Source organism: Sceloporus undulatus, chromosome 1 (assembly GCF_019175285.1).
Source record: "Sceloporus undulatus isolate JIND9_A2432 ecotype Alabama chromosome 1, SceUnd_v1.1, whole genome shotgun sequence".
In the NCBI taxonomy this organism is placed as follows: Eukaryota; Metazoa; Chordata; class Lepidosauria; order Squamata; family Phrynosomatidae; genus Sceloporus; species Sceloporus undulatus.
Genome location: NC_056522.1, coordinates 353,688,801 through 353,711,894, shown reverse-complemented (window position 1 = coordinate 353,711,894; position 23,094 = coordinate 353,688,801). Strand labels below are relative to the sequence as shown.

The 23,094-nt window shown below is 40.4% G+C and overlaps 1 protein-coding gene across 8 annotated transcripts in view; it reads right to left on the bottom strand.

Annotated features, from left to right (window-relative positions):
* UNC79 (unc-79 homolog, NALCN channel complex subunit) overlaps positions 1–23,094 on the bottom strand; it is a 147,980-nt gene that overhangs the window by 13,798 nt on the left and 111,088 nt on the right. For all 8 annotated transcript variants that reach the window (XM_042445517.1, XM_042445520.1, XM_042445521.1 and 5 more), the window contains 8 exons: positions 20,194–20,232; positions 19,605–19,717; positions 19,431–19,516; positions 17,570–17,743; positions 17,330–17,398; positions 14,457–14,567; positions 10,207–10,311; positions 1,824–1,901 (listed from right to left, as the gene is read on the bottom strand). In XM_042445517.1, coding sequence (XP_042301451.1) covers positions 1,824–1,901; positions 10,207–10,311; positions 14,457–14,567; positions 17,330–17,398; positions 17,570–17,743; positions 19,431–19,516; positions 19,605–19,717; positions 20,194–20,232 — 775 coding nt within the window. The remainder of the gene's footprint in view (positions 1–1,823; positions 1,902–10,206; positions 10,312–14,456; positions 14,568–17,329; positions 17,399–17,569; positions 17,744–19,430; positions 19,517–19,604; positions 19,718–20,193; positions 20,233–23,094) is intronic.

Sequence of the window (23,094 nt, the reverse complement as noted above, 5' to 3'; positions counted from 1 at the left end):
CCTAATCTCTGGAGTTTGTCCACCCATGAAGAAGAATAAAAAAAACTAGTAGCAGAAAATAGGGAAGAAGGCAGGCCCCAAGTAGGAACAACTATAGATGCATATCTGTATTAAGATTTCTTAGCATACACTAGGGAGTTTATTGCATGCACTTTTCAGCCTGATCCAGGCATGGGATGAAATCTGGCTGGAATGGGGGGAATCGACTTTTATCGCACACAAAATTGCAGTTGCGCTGGCATCCAACCATTACCTGTCACTCAGCTGCAGTCTACCAACCAATTCTGGTGTTATGGAAAGCTTCCATGGTAGAAAAATTGCTGGGAAAAGCACGGCTAGGGATGGGTGATGATTACATGGCAGCACAGCAGCAATTTTGTGTGAGATAAAAACCGTTTCCCCTCTCACTGTCTGATCAGGCTAAAAAGTGCATGTGATAAACTCCTAGATTTCAACTAATATAAAGGTAATTTCCTCTCTCTTGCTTGTTAAAAGGATCACAGTGTCTAGAATCTCAAGATTCTGTGGCAGAACTCATCATGGCTATTGAATGAGTACAAAGCCAATACAGAAAAGATCAATCAGATAAGGGCTGCATATCATTTAGTATATGACATGGTCTCAGTATAAATATGAGATCTATTATACCGGTGTAGCTTCACTGAATGTAATTGGATTGTTATAAGTGGATGTGAATTTTGACATCCTAGTATTCTAAAATAATCAGCGGTCAACTGCTATATTTTTAAGAAGAAGAAGAAGAAACAGAACTTGCCTAGTTAATACTGCAACAAAATATTCAGATTTGACTCCAACTCAAGATAATCAGCTTATGGGGATAACAAATTGCCCTCATTGGCAAGAGATATTTTGAGTTTTAGTTGCTGAAACGTGGAACTGATGGTGGCGTGAGGGATTGAAAGAAAAGTAAAGCTATTCAAATGTTATATTTTAACGGCTGACCCCAGTGCTTCTCGTTTTTCTATGTTAATATAAAATCTACGTGGAGGTGAATTATACCACCTTCTGTCTTCTCCGCGGTTATGCTTGTCAGTTTACTTGACAGGACAACAAACAGTAAAAATAAGGTCACAAAGACTCCTGTCAAGAGTGTCCTCCATCTTCCTACTGGTTTGGACGAAGGATTCCACACTTTGCTTCTTTCAAACTGAGTGATGGAACTATAAAAGCTTTTGTGCATCAACCTCATGAATATTAATACTAATAGTTCAGTATGAAATCAAAGGATATTTTCTTACTTCTGATTGCTTCTCCTATTGTACTAAAATATGAGAGCATATGTTATTTGTTAATGGAATAATCCATACAGACATATTCCCACTGCCCTTAACTCTCTACTATATTGCTTTATTTCAAAGTACAAGTAATCGTTGGACTGGAAATTGATGCTGATTTTTAGTTTCATTCATACTTGTTAGGTATATACTTGTGCTTTGTTGTGAAGCCACTGTTGTGAAACCAAACAGGGCTTACAAGAGGCTTCCAGAACATGGTGCAGACTCCTCACATGCTTTCTTTTAAAGCAAAAGTGTTTGCCTTTTAGTATGTTTTTTTTTTCTGCTATGAAATTTCAGCAGCAAAGGGCAGGAAAGCAGTTGGGGCCACATGTGAATCATCAGCCAAGTGTTGCCCACCTTTGTTATGGAACATCTCCAAAACAAAAAAGGTGTAAGCTGCAGGGTTCATGTGATTGCTGAGGAGGAAACATTCAGTGACTTAAACATTGAAGTTAAAAACACACAGAGAGCTAAATAGTTAAATAAAACAGGAGAGTAAAAAGAGGCATTTGTTTTGATACTTACTCCAGGGATAGAAGCAATCATCTGCTTGTGCAAGATCATTGATTCAGCTAGTTTTGTGCCTGCATCTGTACAAACGAACTAATGAGAAAGAAAGATTAACCAATGGATTGTTGTGCTGTTGGGATGAAGTAGGTAAAATGCAATAACCTGACATTTAGGATTTTATTAAACCATGTTTCCCTCTGGCTGATATTTGTGGCAACTCTGCTGGATTTCTTATATTGTGAACAAGCAGCACAAAACATCAAGAGAGTGAATCAGAAGACTCTCCTTCCCCGCCCCCACAAAAAGGTATTTACAATACACACAGAATGAACTCAGGCTGGCTAAAGAGGTTAAGAACAACAAAAAGGGCTTTTTTGGATATGTCCACAGCAAAAGGAAGGAGGAGGAAATGGTAGGGCCACTGTGTGGAGAAGATGGCAAAATGCTAACAGGGGACAGAGAAAAGGCAGAACTACTCAATACCTTCTTTGCCTCAGTCTTCTCAGAAAAGGCAAAGGGTGTTCGACGTGAGGATAAAGGAACAGAGGACAGAATAGGGGAATTTCAGCACAGAATAAGTGAAGAGATAGTACAGTTTAATCTATTTAATCTAAACGAATATGTCTCCAGGACCAGATGAACTACATCCAAGGGTACTAAAATAACTGGCAAATGCAATATCAGAGCCATTGGCAATAATCTTTGAGAACTCCTGGAAAACAGGAGAAGTGCCAGCAGACTGGAGGAGGGCAAACGTTGTCCCCATCTTCAAAATGGGGAAAAAAGAAGATCCCAACAATTATCATCCAGTTAGTCTGACATCAATACCAGGAAAAATTCTGGAGCAGATCATTGAACAGAGAGTCTGTGAACATCTAGAAAGCAATCACAAAAAGTCAACACGGGTTTCAGAGAAAGAAGTCATGCCAGACAAATCTAATCTCTTTTTTATAAAATTACCAGCTTGTTAGATGAAAGGAATGTTGTGGATATAGTATATCTTGATTTTAATTAGGCTTTTGACAAAGTTCCCATGACATTCTTGCAAACAAGCTAGTGAAATGTGGGCTAGACAACGTAACTGTTACATGGATTTGTAATTGGTTGACCAGCCGAACCCAAAGGGTGCTCAATAATGGCTACTTTTCATCCTGGAGAGAAGTGACCAGTGGGGTCCCACAGGGCTCTGTCCTGGGCCCAGTGCTATTTAACATCTTTATCAATGACTTGAATGACAGAATTGGGGGCATACTTATCAAATTTGCAGATGATACCAAATTAAGAGGAATAGCTAATACCCCAGAGGACAGGATCAAGATTCAAAATGACCTGAATAGACTAGAAAGCTGGGCCAAACCTAACAAAATGAATTTCAACATGGAGAAATGTAGGGTACTGCACTTAGGGCAGAAAAAATGAGACAAACAGATGTAGGATAGGGAACACCTGGCTGAACGAGACTACATTTGAAAGGGATTTGGAAGTCCAAGTGGACCACAAGTTGAACATGAGTCAACAGTGCGACCCGGCAGCTAAAAAGGCCAATGCAATTTTAGGCTGCATCAATAAAAGTATAGTATCTAGATCAAGGGAAGTAATAGTCCCGCTCTATTCTGCTCTGGTCAGGCCCCACCTGGAGTATTGTATCCAGTTCTGGGCACCACAATTTTAAAAGGAGAAACTAGAGTGTGTCCAAAGGAGGGCAACTAAAATGGTGAAGGGTCTGGAAACCATGCCCTATGAGGAACGATTTAGGGAGCTGGGGATGTTTAGCCTGGAGAAGAGAAGGTTAAGGAGTGATATGATAGCCCTGTTTAAATACTTGAAGGGATGTCATGTTGAGGAGGGAGCTAGCTTGTTTTCTGCTGCTCCAGAGACTAGGATCTGGAGCAATGGATGCAAGCTACAGGAAAAGAGATTCCACCTCAACATTAGGAAGAACTTCTTTTCAGTAAGGGCTGTTCAACAGTGGAACACACTCCCTCTGAGTGTAGTGGAGTTTCCTTCCTTGGAGGTCTTTAAACAGAGGCTGGATGGCCATCTGTCAGGAATGCTTTGATCTGAATTTCCTGCATGGCAGAATGGGGTTGGACTGGATGGCCCTTGCAGTCTCCTCCAACTCTATGATTCTATGATTCTATTATTTGTATTTACTGCTGCAAACCCATCCCCACAACAGCATGTTTAAAGGCAAACAGGATTTCTCCCCCAATCACAGATCATTAGACAGCATGAAATCCTAATGCTATGTCAATTAGTTCCAACTGACTCAGTGCAAGTGTTTCACTCCAGGGGAAAATATGCTCTTCTTATGAATTTCTCTTGTTTTTCTCATGGTATGAGTCCCTTTTACTGTTCTCTTCTGTTTTAGAAATAATAGATGGTGAAAATTAGGTATTTATTTGTTTATGTATTTTATTTGCATCCTGGCTTTTTTTACAGGAGTCCAGTGTGGCTAACAAACCTCCACAATACACTTAAAACTACAGCTCTAGAACTGGTAATCATAAATGTCTAAAAGCTCATAGAAAATCCAATATTAACAAGTAACCAAACAAAGAAAACACTAGTATTAAACACTATTAGCTGATACCTGAATGACAGGTGTGAGGGACAACTAGGTCTCTACGGGAAGGAATGCAAGGCTAGATCATCATGTCTGAGAGGATCCCCTGTCATGTGTAAGAATAGGGATTTGGCTAAACAATTTTCACTGGGGGAGCAGAGGAAAAAATGGGGAGGGCAGAATGGTTTGGGCATCAGTCAGTATAAAAGAGGTATAAATCCAAAAAATCCACATATCAGTATGATGGTTAATTATGACAGTGGGACACCCAGATCAGTGAGGATCACTGTTACATGAATGGGGCGTGTATAAAAAGACATATACATCAAAATGAGCCATATTTTCACTTGGCAGGAAGCAAATTCCATTTCAATGAGGAGGAAAAACTAATTACTGAATAGGAAGCAGAGAAATGTCAGCTAAGTATCTATTACATTTCTTAATGTGTGGGCAATATGCACTCCCAGAGACCCGCACACATGCTCTTTTTCTACATCCTGCTCATTTGCTTCAGTGAAATAATACTACTCAATTATTGTGTTTTGAGATTATTTCAATGTGAATAGGTGATAACCGCCATGCCTCTGCTAAGTGCCACAGCCACCTGTTTACCATACACTTTTTGATATTTATCATTTTTTCATAATACTATCAGCATCCCTCCAGAAAGCAGAGTAGGTTTCTGCCCAGTATCACAAGAAAAAGGCCCATAAATTAGACAAAGGGTCTACATTCATTTCCAATGTGCTTTGCCATTCCCCATATCAATGCTGTCCAAGTTGCCAAAATGTCATGGATGACAGATTTAATGTGTATGGTGTAAAGGAAAGCCTTATGGCTGCTATGCCTAGACATCTGCTGTCTACGATAAAGTTCCAACAAAAGACTTCATGGATAGGTAGATAAGCAAAAGCTCTAGAGAGCAATCAGTGTAAGTCCAGGAACAGAGAGAATGCATTCTAGGTTAAGGGAAGTAATAGTACCATTCTATTCTGCTTTGGACAGACCTCACCTGGAATATTGTGTCTAGATCTAGGCACCACAATTCAACAAAGAGCACGTCCAGAGGAGGGTGGCCAAAATGGTGAAAGATCTAGAAATCATGCCCTATGAGGAGCAGCTTAGGGAGCTGGGTATATTTAGTCTGGAGAAGAGGTTAAGAGGTAACATGATAGCCCTGTTTAAGTATTTGAAGGAATGTCATGCAGAGAATGGAGCAAGCTTGTTTTCTGCTGCTCCAGAAGCTAGGACACAGAGCAATGGACTCAAACTACAAGAAAAGGGATTCCACCTAAACATTAGGAAGAACACCCTAATGTTGGACAGTGGGATACACTGTCCCAGAAAGTGGCTGAGTCTCTTTTAAACAGAGGCTGGATGGCCATCTGTTGGGGGTGCTTTGATTGTGTCTTCCTGCATGACGAGGGGTTGGACCGGATGGCCCTTGAGATCTCTTCCAATGCTAGGATTCTATGATTCTATGATTTCCACCATGTCTGGAGGCCCAACTGGGACCCGCAAAGGTGAATAATTGTTTTGCCCCAAAATGCTTTCTAGGGGTGTGGGAGGCATTTCCACCATGTTTTGGGCCCACCATGGGCCAATTTAGGTGCAGGATTTTTTTAAAAAAGAAACAGGAAGTGACATTACCAAGGATTCTGTATGGTGTGGTATAGGAGGAAGTGAATGGATATGTGTGAGACACCATGAGTTACCGCACCAGGTGACACCAACCCTAGTGTCACCATTGCTAGAAACCGGATTTTCTTTACACTAGCATGGAAACCAGCAACTGCCAACAGGAATAGCTTTTAAAAGTTAAGCCAGATTATTTTTTCTTTCAACAAAATACCCTCCTTGTATCACTATGTGTCTGACACATTAGGGTTTTACAGTTCTATATACAGAATCTTATAACAAAAGAGATATTTCCTTGCTTTTTCTTGTTCCACTCTCCTCTTCACTGTAAGAGGTCACTTCTTGTCCTTTTATATACTTCCAAATAAACGTCTCTTTCTGTCTAACAGCCTGTCTGTGAAACAGAACACAGACTGCTCTACTGGTCAGTTCCCAGCAATTCTGTTCTTTGTCTGTCACTTCATTTGGCCCAGGCTGACTTCTTGGAATTTCCTGCAGCATTGCTCTCCAGCCTACAACCTCCTCTCATCCTTCAGCTGCTAACTCCCAATTTATTTGAAATGCCCTTTTAACAATCATTGGCCTGTTACAGACTGCCAAAATAAAGCTGCTTCGGGTCTCTTTGGAGGTATGCTCTTTAAATGATGCATGGGTCTTAAGAATCCGGAAGCTGCACCAAAGCTGCACTCCAGTGCTTAGAAATGGAGTGTGGCTTTGGCGCAACCTCCAGACTCTTAGGACCCATGCATCATTTAAATAGCATACCTCCAAAGAGACCTAAAGCAGCTTTATTTTGGCAGTCTGTAACAGGCCTTTTCTTTAAAAAAAAATATTTCTCATGGTCTTTCTCAGGTCCCAGACCTGTTTGGTGAGGAGACATGAGAAGGCCTTCTTGGTGACTGCTCCCAGCTGTGGAATTTCCTCCCATGGCAGACTAGGCTGGCCCCCTTCTCTGCTCTACTTTCAATGGCAGGTAAAGACCTTTTTATTTAAACAGGCATTTAGAAAGTGAGTGTGCCAAAGGGTTTTTATATGAGGTGCATTTTTAAAATCTTTATTATTACAGCTTTTAAATGATTTTGGACTCTTGTAGATTATGAGTCTAGATTAGATTAGATTATTTTGTAGATTATGGGTTGAGAGCCAGAATGTCATGGTGGTTTGAGTGTTGGACTCAGACTCTGGAGACCAGGTTCAAATCCCTGCTTGGCCATGGAAACCCACTGGGTGACCATGGGCAAGTCACATGCTCTCTGCCTCAGTTGATGGCAGTGGTAAACCCCCTCTGAAAAAACCTGCCAAGAAAAAAAGATTCGTGTTAAGGTTGCCACACATCAGAAACAAGGTAAAGGCACACAACAACAATAACAAAGATTATGGGTATAGTTAATGGGATTATTTTTAATTTTTGTATCACCATGTTTTTTAATTCTGTCTAGTTTTTCACTTCATTGTAAACTGCCTTTGTTCCTTGTTGAGAGAAAAGTGGGATAGAAATTACATGAACAAATAAATACTGCTTCTCCAAAGCGATTCAAGGGGAACATTTCTGTTATCCTCATGACAACCATGTGACATAGCTTAGGCTAAGAGAATATCACTGTTGGTCTGGTGCACTTCATGGTTAAACAGGCAATAGACCTCAGGATTCTCCACCCTAATGTCAGTACTGTACTTCCAATACTATATACCAACAGGTCTTCTTTTCTTCTTCTTGAGAGGTTCTGATCCCAGAGTGGGAAGCAGCCATTCTCAAGATGCTGCTTAACTGCCTCTCCAAAAAGCTGTAGAGAACATGGCCAATGGTGAAGAATGCTGTACCAGGGACTAATTCTGTGCTCAGATAGCACAATGTCTTGGGCCTCAACAAAGACTGCTCTCCTCTTTGACACATGGGTTTCTCTTCTTCTATAAAAGTTTTTAGCAAGACAGTTTAGCAGTCCTTCAAACTTTCTCCTATGGGGAAGAACATGCTTCTTGGCTGAGACAGTACTCTGTCCTATCTTCTGCAATTTTGCTATTTTGGAATAGAGTGCAAGAAGTGGAAATCCATTGTTGTTGTTGTTGTGTTGTTGTTGTTGTTGTTGTTGTTGTTGTTGTGTGTAACCCCTAGCATAGGCTTTTCTGGGGCTGAGTGTGTGTGACTCACTCAAGGTCATTCAGTGGGTTTCAATGGCCAAGCTAAGAATCAAATCCTGATCTCCAGAGTCGTAGTCCAACACTTAAACCACTACACCATGCTGGCTATCTGTAAATCAATGCCGCTCCACTTTTTAAGAAATCAAGGTTTAGGGGCTATTTTTTTTTTAATTGACAAGAAAAGACCTATACCAAATGTACTCACAAATATTACCTTTTTTTCTTAACTCAGTACCTGTGTTTCTCCTCTCCCACCACCAAGCTTATTCTCTAACTTTGATATTATTATAATTGTTTTTAGAGAACTTCTAAGCCTTGTGCAATTTAGAACATCGATGTTGCTTTCCACTCTCCTGGCAACTGCTTATTTTCTCTGACTAATGTGTCCATGCTTATGAGAAATACCAACTCGCAGAAACATATGCCCAAACGCAGACACTCGGAGGTTGGGGGGAAGAAGCTGTCAATCATGTGGAGCTGTGCGTGACCCAAGGAGCAAGTCTGCAGAGCTCCTCATCGTGCCGTGGGCCATCCTGGTCACTTCCATTTCAGCTACTTGTCATTTCGACGTGATTAAGTGCCAGAGATTGCCAACCCAGTCATTCTGTGATTCAGGACAGCAACTGCCAGGCTGCCTGTATTTAAAAACTCTCTGTGTGTTTGCCTCTAGTGTGTGCTCTGTGGTTTCATTCTGCCCTAGTGTAGAATAAATGTACTGGGCCCATCATGGACAAAAGGAATGGCCAAAAGTTTGAAGAATGAGGAGAAGCTTCAAATTAATCTTTTTTTGTTTTTGTTTGGATCACTCATGTTTTTCAAAATATTTACTTTTAGGGAACCCTTTTCACATTGATTCATTGTAAGAAGCCCTGTACCATTTGCTATGGATTGACAGTCCAACCACAGATAATTATAACAGATCATCTACAATCAGGCTAGCCTTACTATTAAATACAGATTGAGCCTCCCTTATCCAAAATGCTTAGGACAAGATTTGTTTTGGATATTATTATTATTATTATTATTATTATGGATTTAGATGTATCTGTATTTGCATATTATATAATAATAATAATAATAATAATAATAATAACTTTATTTATATACCGCTTTTCCAGCAGATCAAAACGGTGTACAGAATCAGTCGATATATTCATATAACATCAATTACAATCTCAGATACACTCCAATAAAAATAAAACCTATAGAAACAACGTATAAATACAATCTTAAAATATCTCAATCGCAGGTTAAACGTCTTGAAGTAAGCTTTTGTTAGGGAATATCTTTCTCTATAATGAGTCAGGTGGGTATGCTACCCCAAAGAGATGAGTTTTCAGTGCCTTTTTAAAGATGGTCAAAGTGGGACTTAATCGGATCTCTTCAGGGAGTTTATTGCAATACATCGGTGCTATCAATGTAAATGCTCTCTGGTGAGTTACTGCCAGTCTCACCTTGGGATACTCAAGTAGGTATTTCCCTGCTGTTCTGAGAGTGCGAGCGGATTGTGTGAGGAGAGGTGTTCCCTCAAGTAACTCGGACCCAAGTCCGGTCAAACCACGCGGTTGCCAGACGCAGCAAAAAGAAGCCCGAAAATGGCGCTTGTTTTTGCGCCCTGGAAGTGGCGCCGCGAGTCGCTAGTCATGCACTTGCGGCGTCACTTCCGCCGCACGATGTGTGGACGCTATGCATCTGCTACGTCAAGATGGTGGTGCCCGTGTAGAACAGACGCTGCCATTTTGTACACGCAAAGCGCGTACTATGGTTAGGGGCATCCAGAAGGAATGCCCCTTCCTAACCCTAGTACGCGCAAAGCGCGTACTGTCGGCCTGTCTGTAACGGGCCTTAGTTAGACAGATGAAGGAGGGAAATGGCATGTGAATGTTGTAGGATAACTTATCAAAGTGTTTTCCTCAGTGAAAGCTTGGTGTGGAGAAGTGGCATTCAGGCAGCAGAATCTCTGACTGGCATAAGGCCTTTTAAACACTGATAAGTAAAAGAACATTAACTGTACAACTTTTTTTTAAAAAAAACTAAGTAAAGTTTCTTTTGTACCTGGACCAAAAGAAGCAGGTTTGTATCTGGCAAGGGTGACTTCAACTTCAAGGCCTGCAGCAACTCCAAGATGACACTACGGGACAAATAGAATTTATCCCGTTCCTAAAACAAAACAAAACCTGTGACAAATCTTTTTAAATATGTACATATATCCATGCTCAGTCATAGAAACCCACTGGGTGACCTAAGGCAAATCACTCTCTCTCACCCTCAGAAGGGAGCGGAGCACTGGGAAAAAACCTCTGAACGAATCTTGCCAAAAAACTCTGTGATAGGCTTGCCCAAGTGTTGTCATAAATCAGAAATGACTTGAAGGCACGTAACAACAACAACAACAACAACAACGGAGCCCTCCAGCTTCTCCAGGATTTTGTAAAAACCAAGAAACCATTTCAACGTGGGATATATCACAATTTGCATCTAATGAGATCGATAGATAGTCCTGGGAGTAAAGCTAGGCTCCTGGACAGCCCAGTGTTTTTGTTGCTGGTGGTCATGTTGGTGTTTTATTCATTCATTCATACTCCTCCTTTTTTCCAATAATAGGACTCAATGCAGCTTATAAATAATTAAAACCAGTATAGATTAAAAATTATATAAAAACCTTATAGATATAGAAAGAGATGTGTGCTTGTGTATACATAATTTAAAAACAATTAAACAATCTGTACAGTTATAACCTTTTAAAAGTCATTAAAAGATTATATACTGTAAATAAACCAACCAAACAGCATAGCACACCATCAAATGTCCATCAGTTAATTCCTAAAAACCTACAAAATGAACATGTTTTTACTTGTCAGCAGAAGGAGAACAAGGAGGGAACCATCCGACATTGGTCATCCCTGATCCAGATATGTAGCAAATATGTACAGAGAGAGGGAGAGAGGTGCTGCAGGGGTTGGTATTCCCTTCCGTCTCTCCACAGTGGCCAAGTCTCCCTCCATAACTGAAAACCATCTAAAGCTTCATGGAGAGTGGGCAGAATTGCGGAAGCATCTGGCTACATCCCCTTAGCCATTTCTGAAATTATTACAGCAGCACTGAGACTGCTGGAAGACCCTGGCAGTAGTCCCTCCACATTCATTAGGGGAGAAGGACCCTCATGAATGTGAAAAAACTGTAAATAAAAAAAAGCATGATTTTTTTTTTTACCTTTTACCTCTAGGAATCTCCAGGTTCTCTAGTGTCACTCTATGGTCAACATCTGCCAGAAGCTGATCACAGAATCATGCTGAAGGGCCTACAAATGTTCTCGAGGTTCTCCAGCAAACTCTGTGGTCTACTTCTAGCAGAATTATGCTGGAGGACTTAGAGATTCCTAGAGAAAACATATTAATCAAAACCGCAAATAATAAAATGTGCAAAAGTCAAAGCTGAAAATGTGGAGGGCCAACTGTACAATAATTTTGTGTCTGGCTACAGGGATGTAACCAGATGCTTCTGTAATTCTAACTACTCCCCACAAAGCAAGGAATGGCCATGTTGTGGGGCAGGGGGAGTTTCAGAAGCTGTTCAGTAAGTCAAAGAGTGATGAGGTCAAAGGCTTTCAAGGCCAGCATCCATAGTTTTTTCAGCCAAAACCACTCTGATAGGTTTTTTTGTGTGTTTTTCGGACTATGTGGCCATGTTCTAGAAGAGTTTATTCCTGATGTTTCGCCAGCATCTGTGGATGCTGGAAGTCTGCACTTCATTCTCTGAAGATGCCAACCACAATGCTGGCAAACCGTCAGGAATAAACTCTTCTAGAACATGGCCACATAGTCCGAAAAACACACAAAAAAACCTATCAGAGTGGTTTTGGCTTATCCTATGATAGGTCCACATGTGGACTTACTGTGCTGCACTCAGCCATGTAGGATTGCAACCAGTGTGTGCCTATATATTCCCATTCACAGCAAACACATGCACACAGAAGGCTTTTTTTTTTTCACTGAAAGCTCCTGCTGGCAGAATAAGGCAGGGAATTATCATCTATTCCTTATTTCCCGTTCCACTTCCCATACTATTCTGGAGGATCTGTCAACTCTCCCAAACAGATTTTGGGAGTCAAAGGCTGTACAGGATGAAGGGGGAATAACTGAAAACCACCTCCACCTTCCACCAGCAGGAGCATCCCTTGAGAAGTGCTTGTTTCATACGAATTTGGGATTGGGGCCAAAGGATTAGAATGAGAAAATTTGCTCCCAATAGAGTGGTGATGGTGGTGGTGGTGGTGGGGGGGGGAGGAAATAAAACCAGTGAGGTAAAATGTTTGTCTCAGAGAGTGCATATATTTTAGTTACCTCAGGGAAAATACAGTATGTCCTCCAATGGCCTAGTCCCTTCTGTGTATGTGTCTGCATCTGTCCAAATTCCATCTTTCCTAGCTCCTGAGAGACAGATTTTGATTCCACAAGGGAAGGAAATGGCTCTATATCATCAAGGAGTGTGGCAATGACATCTGCTGTTCTGTTCCACTGAGCATTTTGTCTTGGCATGCAGAAAATGGAGGAGTGCCCCACCACATCCAGACAAGCTAATTTGCTCTCTTATGATATATATGTCAACTGCTTCTCCAGCTTACAGATCTGGATTTTGGGAGGTTTAAAAAAACATATAAACAAAAATGTCTAACACTTTCCCCCTCCCTCCCTCTTTCATTTTGGAAGAGGGGGCAATGTAATGAACTCACAACAATACATTTACAACAGAAATACTACAAATGGCAAGCCACTGAATAAAAAAAAACTGTACTTAACACAGATGTGGATGATGCAAGCACCTTTCACATTCATGTCACATTTCCCTCAACAGATACAAATAAACAATAGAGGGAGGAGGTATCCAATTTTCCCAGTGCAATTAAATGCATTAATTGGCTGGCAGAAGCATAATCCATTTCATCTATTCAGGTTTTTCCAAAGTTTTGGGGCAATGAATGGGTGAATTGAGGTGGAAAAGGCAGACAGATTTGGCCAAAGATGGCCACCGTGATCCAAAAGGCAACAATGTATAACCCCTGAAAATACCTAAACAGCCACATGCGGGTACTAATACTTGTAATGGCCCATAACTGTGTCTAACAAAATGTTCAGAAATAATCATGTTTTCAGAACCTTTTGTGAATATTACAGACACAGTCTAAGAAACAACAGGCCTCTGCCTGCCAAGAAGATGAGCCCTCCTCCCGACCACCATCTTGAGGGGAGAGAAGTAGAGTCATGATGTGTTATGTATTGTTAATCTGATATTGGAAACCACTTTGATCATCCATGGAAAAGTGGTATACAAATAAAGCTTATTATTATTATTATTATTATTATTATTATTATTAATGCTTTCTGATAGAATCATAAGAACTAGAAACCCTGTTTGTTTGTTATAAGAAAAGCTGAAATTTCCAGTGCTATCTTATACCATGTAAATGCATTAGGTATGCAGAACCTTGTCTACAATGTCCATAGATATGACTTTTTTATCATGCTGTGATTTTAGACCCTAAAATTAATTTAAAAGTGGAAAATTTATCACATATTTCTTTGGAAGTACAAATTTTGCACTAGTCACATACCCTTTGTAACTGTCATTTAATCAAAAATAGCAATGGTTTTTATTCTGCTCAAAACATAGATTCAAATTAATTGTGCGTTTTCTTGCTGTTTCCTCCATAAAAACAGTGTACTGCCATTAAACCAGCATTGCTATCCCAATTATGTTCACAGGACTCCTGGAATTTCAAGGATTTTCCAAAAAACTTTTTACACTGAAACACACAATAACACTTGCTCTTATGTTAACTGTAGGTCATGTTACTTTTTGCCAGTATCATGAGGCAGCTGCTACTACTGCTTTTTTAGTCCAAGGGAGGGCAAACCTCTGAACTTCAGAAATCTATGACTCCCAGAATCCTCACTGAGCATGGACATTGCGAAGAGATTATGAGAGCTGTGGTCCAAAATCATCTTGGTGGCCCAAGGCTCCCTATCCAATTCAGCAGACTGTAAGTACTCCTGATGTAGCAACAGAAGTCAGGGATACGTATATAACCTGACACAGATTTTGGATCTTGATGTTTCATACACAGCTATATTCTGCGAAAATTGCACACCAGAAAATGTCAGCATTCTTAATGTAAGACAGGAAAAAACAAGATTTTGTTTTGTTTTAGTATTTGTCTCAATTGCAGTTCTGCTAAAAGCTGATAGTATGTGTAGAGAGAGGCTTTCATCAGTTTCAGTTTTTTAAAGAATGCATTGCTTAGTTACCTTAGTGAAAGCTCTATGGCATAAACCACATAGTTCTACCAGGTAGGCCAGGGTGAAGACAGCATTCTGAATGATGAAACTCAGCAGTTTTGAAAATGGTTCCAGCAGACTCTGAAGTGAAAGAAATATGGAGGGAATGTCAGGACATTTGCATCTTTCAGCAAAACAAAGGGTGTTGCATGGGATGTGAAATCATTCATCATAACAAAGCCTTCACTCTTTTGCTTGGACATCATGAGGTTGCAGCTGGTTCAAACTGGTGATTCATTCCTGTACTCAGGAATTTCTCAGCCAACACCTGGAGAGGATGCCAGAAAAAGCAGGATCCTTCCCCTCCCTCTGGGATACTTTTCAGGGTGAAGGTAGGAGACTAGAATAGCAGTTTGCTTGCACACATTGGCCACTTTTAACCACATAGAGGGCCACAGACCAATGTGGAGAGATGTATATCCTAAGAACATATGAAGAATCTTGCTGCATCAGACCAAGAGCATGTCTAATCCTGAATCATATTTGCCCACAAAAATGATATGAGCATAATACTTTTCCAACCATGTTTCCAAACAACTCATAATTAGAGGCATACTACCTCTGATGCTAAAGGTAACATATCGCTATTAGGAACAAGAAGCTATCGACTGCTTTATTTAAAAGTTTCCTTTCTAAAATTATCCAAGTCAGTGGCAATCACTACATCTTATGGTACTGAATTTCATCATTTTATTAAGTGTTGTGTGAAGATATATTTCCTTCCATCTGTTCTGTATGTCCCACCTTCACTGGATGATCCTGAGAGTCTACAATTATGAGAGAGGAGCAAATCTTGATTCATTTTCTTCACACCATGCATAATTTAGGAAGAATTTCCTGTTGGTAAGAATTGCTGGACAGTGAAAGGCAGCAGACTATTCTTTGTGAAGTCGAAGGCTTTCATGGCCAGCATTAATAGTTTTTCGTGGGTTTTTCAGGCTATGTGGCTGTGTTCTGGAAGAATTTATTCTTGAATTTTCACCAGCATCTGTGGCGCTGGCATCTTCAGAGAATGCTGGCATGGAAGTGAGTGAGGCATGTGTGTGTGTGTGCGCGCACGCATGTGCTGGGTCTTGATTTTGGTGTTTTTCAGGACTGGTAGCCAAACTTTGTTTACTTTAAGAGTTTTTTCTTTCCTATTGAAATTGTATAGGTGTTTGTGGATTTCAATAGCTTCCCTGTGCATTCTTGACCTGATAGTTGTTGTCATGGTCCAGAATTTCAGTGTTTTCAAATAGCATTTTATGCCCAGGATGGTTTATAACGTGTTCTGCTACTGCTGATTTTTCTGGCTGACCCAGTCTGCAGTGTCTCTTGTGTTCCTTGATTCATATTAAAACACTGCATTTGGTGGTCCCTATGTAGACTTGTCCACAGCTGCATGGTATCTGTAAACTCCTGTAGCCATGACAGTGAAGAACAAGAGGTGCTGCAGGACCTAGAGATTCTAGAGGGAACATGCCTCTAGGCATTTCTAGGTCCTCCAGCATGGCTCTATTTTCAACGTCCATCAGAAGCATACCACAGAATTGTACTGGAGAACCTTGAAATTGCCAAGAGATATTTTTTTTTCAGAGATGGGAGCATGAAACCGTGGGTACCAGTCCCATTAATACATAGTGTATTAATGTTTCCAAGGTCAGGCTGCTCATTTCTCTAGCCAAGAATTACCTGGCAGGGCTCTGTAGGGATCTAAGTAGAAAGTCTCCCTAATTGCCTGCTACCTGATGTTTTGAAATGGAAATGCTAGGAAATTGATCTTTCATACATATACATTCTACACTGAGCTATTGTCCCACCTCCCACTGTGCCCACATGTGACTATGACACTGACATCCAATATGAGCTGCCATTAATAGTCTCCTTCTTTCAAATTCCCTTTTTCTTTGTGCTTGTTTGTGATTTGTGTTTTTTAACCATAAACGAAAAAGCAACTACTGTAAAAATGCTACGACCTAAATCTAAGTGTTAGTCCCAGCCAGAGTAGACCCAACAAATCAATGGAATTTACAGAAGTACTGCCTTAACAAATTTCCATTGATTCCAAATTTCCATTGGTAGGTTTCGTCAGCATGTCAGAAATGACAGGAAGGGACACAACAACAAACACCTCCATACGTCAGAGTCAACTTGAAGGCACATAACAAAAAAACAAAAAAAAAATCCAGTTTGGACTAACAATTGGATTTAGCCCTATAAATTTCAGTAAAGTAGGTAAAACAGAGAATCTACCCTAGCTAATGTTTCCTGTTAATCAAATACTATACTTGTTCTCAGAGCCAATTCTACCGCTGGATAAGAAGAAGAAGGTGTCTCAGGCAGCAGATTGGGTAGTGCATAAAACAGAAGGAACTGTTATTTTCTTTGTTATAAAACCAGTGGTATGCTGTGACTGATGTGCCTATATATATATATATATATATATATATATATATATATATATAACCCCGGAACATATATAATACTTTGGCTGGCTTGAATTAGCATGCACCTTGACTTCAGTAAGTAGAAGTGTACTTTGTCATTTGCTGCTCTGACTGCAGCAGCAAAATATCTTAGTTTGGCCAAACTCCTGAATGGCAGAATAAGGCTCTAGGTAAGTCTGCTAGTGTGGATTTTTTTAAAGAAAAAGAACAAAATCCGGCTTCTTAAGAAGACATTAATTCCCACCCACATAGTAAATTTAATCCCTCCCACACATCAATGTAACCTAGATTCTGAGCCCTGCTTTCCAGCTTGACGCTGCACAATTTCAGTCAGTCATAATACTCTTCCCACCAAGAGAAAACAGAAACCTATACTGGTGCAAAATAGGAGAGGGTTTTCTACACTTTCCTACTTACCCTGGCGGCACTGCTGGTGGGTATCTTCAGCAAGCAGATCATTATCCTTAAACCAGAATCTAAAGGGCACTGGGATTCAATGGGGAGGAAACAGGGGGAAACAGTTAGTTCTTTTCATTTGAAAAAAATGAATTCTATATTATCAGGTGAGTGTGTGTGTGTATGTAAGAGAATGTAAAAAAATTAACAGTGAGGATGAAGTGTATTGTTAATGAAAGCCTCACACTGCATATACTTTACCTTAAGCGGCAAAACAGAAGGCAGCTTTGTAAAGAAAGTCTGAAATTGGTTGCTGATAGTGGTCCAGAGGTTGCTTGGGGTATCCATCGGCAAAGCTTCCATAAATGCAGCAATGTTTTCCAAGCAGCGTAACATTGCACCCCCTGCTGGCAAATTCTTTTTGGTGTTTAAGCCCTAAGTAAATATGGATGCAAATAAATAAATAATAAGCAAACAATTAGCCAGAACAACCCCCACCACCAAAAACCCTAAGAAGTATTGTTGAAAACTACAAAGAGTAATGATCATATTTAAATGGGAGATTTTCACTTTCTTCCACATATAAGAAAATGTTATACATTGTTTTTGTGGGTTTTTCAGGAAGGAATAAACTCTTCTAGAACATGGCCACATAGCCCAAAAAACCCACAAAAAACTATGGATGGTTGCTAGGAAAGCCTTTGACTTCACATTGTTATTCATTGCTTTGGGTTGAATATAGGATCTGCCTGTATTCAAAGGACTTTACTCACAGAATCACCTTCTAATCATTTTTGGAGGCTCTTCCCTTGCACTACAGCTATCCCTATTCGCCAGGGTCCCTTGACCCCTTATATAAAAATTGGGAGGTTGCCATGGGGAAGGAGTGGGCAGGGAATTGGTCTTCCATCAGTCCAGCTGTAGGTATATGTGCCTCAGTTTGGAGGCAACCCATTGCCATTATGCTCCATGGATAAAAAGTGCATGTTAAGTATCATAAGAATATAAGAAAGGGGAGAAAATAGCTGAAGATGCTGAAAGTTTCATTAGGCCAGTAACTTGTTTCAAACAGAGCTTAGAATGATGTTCCAAAGTGCACAACAAACAACAGCCTTTCACTAAGTCTGCCCTCAGTAACTATATGCTACCTCTGGACATGGGAGATTCCTTATGGATATGATTACAATAGCTTGCATATGTTTGTCTAATCCAGAGATAAACAGAAGGTAAATGGGGATCTCTTGCTAAAGCAACAAGAATTTCTAAGTCCAATTGTCTAAATATAGCAAAAATCCAAGTACTCTTTTTCCATATCAACATTAGGCTATTGAAATTTGGGAGAACAAGAAGGGCACTTTCATGTAGAAGTACTGTGAATTCCCCTCAGTTCTACTACTCAAAATGAATCAAAGAATTCAAATTCTTTAATCCTAAATGCACATCCTTTGCAAAATACTCAGTCAAATGAATTTTGGGGTACTAGTAAAATAGTAAAATAGATCTGAGTTGTATAATCTTTGGCCTTCTAGATGTCTGGGATACAAATCCCATCACCCCTTATTAATAGTTATGTTGGAATAAGCAGTGGTTACTCATGGACTGGGGGAAGGGAAGAATCGTCCCTCCCAAAAAGGAAAGGCGATTTGTAGTGGTGCTTTCCCTATGTGGCCCATGATGCATCCATACTTCTATGAATCGTAGTATGAAGTACTTGGAGACCAAGGCTGCTGCCACACTGCAGAAATAAAGCAGGTTGACACCACTTTAACTGCTATGACTCAATGCTATGATGTTCTGGAATTTGTAGTTTTGTGAGATATTTAGCCTTTCCTGTCAGAGAGTTCTGTGCCCCACCAAATAACAAAGAAATAGGCCACCCTTGTCAAAATATGAATTTACAGAAGACTTCTGAAATCCATCTCGAGGCTGCAAAAAACTCTGCAGGGCTGCAGAACTCCTACGTTCTGAACAAAACAAAGTGGTGTGTGAGTAGTTTGGGCCCTGGTAAGAGCAACCCTCAGATTAGAGAAGATACCAGGACAAAATAGGAAGGCAAAATACATCCAGTATATAATACAAAGTATTATATTAGTTGCTAAAGTAGAATTAATGGTGAACTAACCTCTAAGAGCTGGCTCAATGCAGCTATGGAGCTGAGTTCACTGAAATCCATGAGGGAAGTGGCCAAGGTCCTCAAAAAACTTCCATCTGCAAAGGACACTATTTTGTATCAATACGATTTTAGTATGGAGGTGGTGAAGAGTGGCAGAATGAAATCAGAGGCATTGCACATTACCTTTGATGTTGCTCTGGAACAGCTGGGGAAATATACCATTGGGAGCCAGCTGATGAAAAACACAACGGAGAAATTGCTTGGCCACCCCTGCAGCATTTCCTGGGATCATCATGCTACAGGGCAAAGTAAAGGAAGAGAAGGAGAGAGGTATCATGATTCTACTGGCATATCCTAACATGAAAGAACTAAAGAAGACTCACTTCATCAAGAATATCAATTACTGCTATGATCTGATATTCCTGGGGGAAAGTTTAGTTTTAATTATACGTGTTTCTCTTGTTTTTGTTGTACTGTTGAATATTTTAATTGTTTTGAGATGCTTATAGCCTTTGTGGAAAGACATGTCGAAATAAATGAGTACCCATCATCCTCCACCATTGGTCATACAGGCTGGGGAAGATGGCTATTATAATCCAGAATATCTACAGGGCTATCTCCATTCTGATACAGAGAAAACTTTCTGATGTGAGAACTACTTACTGTATGTTGGGATGTACATTCAAACCCAACATTTCTTAAGAGTCTACAGTGTATTTATATTCTTTTTTGCTCTGTAATTGGTAAGAGGGTGGACTTGATTGTACTGTACCTTTCTGCTTGATTAGAAAAATTGGTACTTGAAGCCAACCTGGTGGAGATAAAAGATGGGGAGAAAATGGTCAATGAAAAGTTTTTAACGGTACAAAAACAAAACAGCTGAAATGACATGGGCAATCAAATTCCAGTTATAATCATTGCACAGTCATGAGGGCTAAATCATCTGGTTGTGTAAAGCTTTTGTTAAATGATTAGTCTATAATAAATCATAGTTATAAACAGCCATATATTCTACACACTTTTCTCTTTTTGTATCAATGGGGATGGGCCACAATGCAGTGGTAGAAAAGGCTGTTTTTTAATGGGAAAGACCCCTGGTTCAATCTTTGACATCTCCAGGTGTCTGGAAAAGATCCATGTCTGAAAGGCAGGGCAATACACAGGGAGAAGAGACAAATATTTAGATACTCAGAAGATGGTTGTTTTATTAGTAGAAAACCTCATAGAGCAGGGGTAGGCAACCTTATTGAGCCGGGGGCCGGGTTGCTGTCCGTCAGACAACTGGGGGGCCGAAGCCAAAAAATAAATAATTAAATATATTTTTTTTAAAAAAAATAAATATATAAATAAACTAGGACAAATGTAGGACAAAATTTTCAAATGGAAGACATTTTTTAAAAAAATGGAGGACACGCGAAAAAATTTGCTGATTTTTAAAAAAATATTAATATAAATGCATGTTTCTGAGGCTTCTATAGACAATTGCCCCCCAAAGACCCCGCCGGCAATCGGCGGCAGGACTGGGCTGGGGCCGATCCCAAGGCCTTGCTGGGCCGCATCCGGCCCGCGGGCCGCAGGTTGCCTACCCCTGTCATAGAGCATCATGAAATGTGTCTCCTGTTTTTCACTGGATGTTCCCCGGTTTCTGCTTCTTTTGAAACCTAGGGGAGCCACTGCCAGTCAGTATTGACAATACTGAGTTAGATGAATTAATGTAATCTTCTGATTTAACATAAGTTCCAAAAACTTCCCTCTATTCTAAAAAAATACCAATTTATTAAAAACATCTCAGAAAAAATAAATAAATGCTCTTTTGAGGTTCTAAGCCTTTGCACAGTGATATCAGTGAGGTCAGAGCCAGTGTGGTGTAATGGTTTCTGTGTTGGACTACAACTCTGGAAGCCAAGGTTCGAATCCACATTTGGCCATGGAAAGCCACTGGGTGACTTTGGGCAACTAACACTTTTCAGCCTCAGAAGAAGGGAGTGGCAAATCCCCTCTGAACCTATCTTGCTAAGAAAACCTCATGATAGAATCACCTTGAAGTTGCCTTAAGTCTGAAATGACTTTAAAAAATAAAATAAAAAATAAAGTTTGAAATTACTTGAAAGCACAAAACAATCAGTAAGGTTCATGTTGTGCTAACTATGTTCTGTCTACATGAGGGGCAACCTACGGCAGTCTGCGGACCATATTGGCAGCCTTGGGCACTACAGGGGTGCAACACACGCCTGCCACTATAAAACTGGCTGTTACTGGAGTGGCTGTAGGAAGGCAAAAGTAAACCCCCTTCTGAAAAATCTTGCCAAGAAAACCCCATGATAGGTTTGCCTTAGGGTCTCCATAAGTTGGAAATGACTTGAAGACACATAACAACAACAACAACAACTTTCTTTCAAATTATGGTGCATGTACTGAGTGAACCTTGTTAATAAGCAGAGTGCATGCATTCAGTGAGTCTTGTTTACAAGCACAATCATAATGAAGAGGAACAATTCTACTTGCAAACAAGGTGCGCAGGGAGTTCACTTTTTGTTTTAAAGGGAAAAGTGTTTTTATCAATGCCATCACAGCCCCTAGGGACCACCATGGAGATATATGTGCATGTGCAAAGAGGCAAGAGGGCTCCATATGTCCTGGGGGATCTTATAGCACCTTTGAAACTAACTGAAAGAGAGAAATTGGTAGCATGAGCTTTTGTAGACTTGAACCTACTTCCTCAGATGCAGATAGACAGAAGAGACTGTCTGGATGAACTTAACACTCTAGGGGCTTGTGATGATCCCTGAGGGCAAAGCACTGTGCGTAACTATTACTCTCAGGGGATCCCTTTTAAAAAAAGAACTTTTCGCTGCCACCACCCAGTGAATGAACTATGACTATATTTATACGTAGCTCCACAGCTACACCTCCCTATACATACACTGGGACTTGTGAGGGATAGAGAGAGAGATCTAGTTTCCTTTCTTGCTAACCCAGAGCAATCAGTAGCCGAGTTAAGGCACGTGTACAGGAGCAGAGAGACAGCAGATGCTTTTTAAGAAAGAAGTTTATTTTAAAAAGGGATAGAATAGGATATAAAGAATTTATATCACTCTTGCCAAGCCCCCTTGCCTTGCAGGTCAAAGAACATAGTTACAGAGTTCATTCCACACAAGCCATTGTTAAAAATAACAAAAGGCCTAAACGCACTAAGCTAACACGTTCCTAACTACTCATGCAGTGATGGGATTTGCAGTCCTTTTGAGTTCCTGGATGCAGGAAGGGCCCCTTGCCTCTCGACCTGCATTCCCCTGAGTCTGTGTCTCCCAGACTCCGAGAGACACCATCTGGTTCCCCCCAGGAGAGAACAAAGGGAGAGACAAAGAACCGCATGGCCGCAAAGGGCCTTTTAAAGATTTCCCACAGAAAGTTCTTGAATCTCGCAGTCCCACTCTCTGATTGGTCAGTTAGACCTTACATCAGCTATGATGCCACAGCTCATTAGCATGTGATGTCATCTCTCATTAGCATGTACCTCCTCCCAGATTAACCCTTTGTAGTTCAGGAGAAGTCTTCAGGTGACTGGAGGACCAGTCATCACAGGGCTCATAAAACAAAATATAGTCCTTCAAATATCCATCCATCTATCTTTCTACTTACTTACCTACCTACCTCTTGGTTCTGTTTGTTT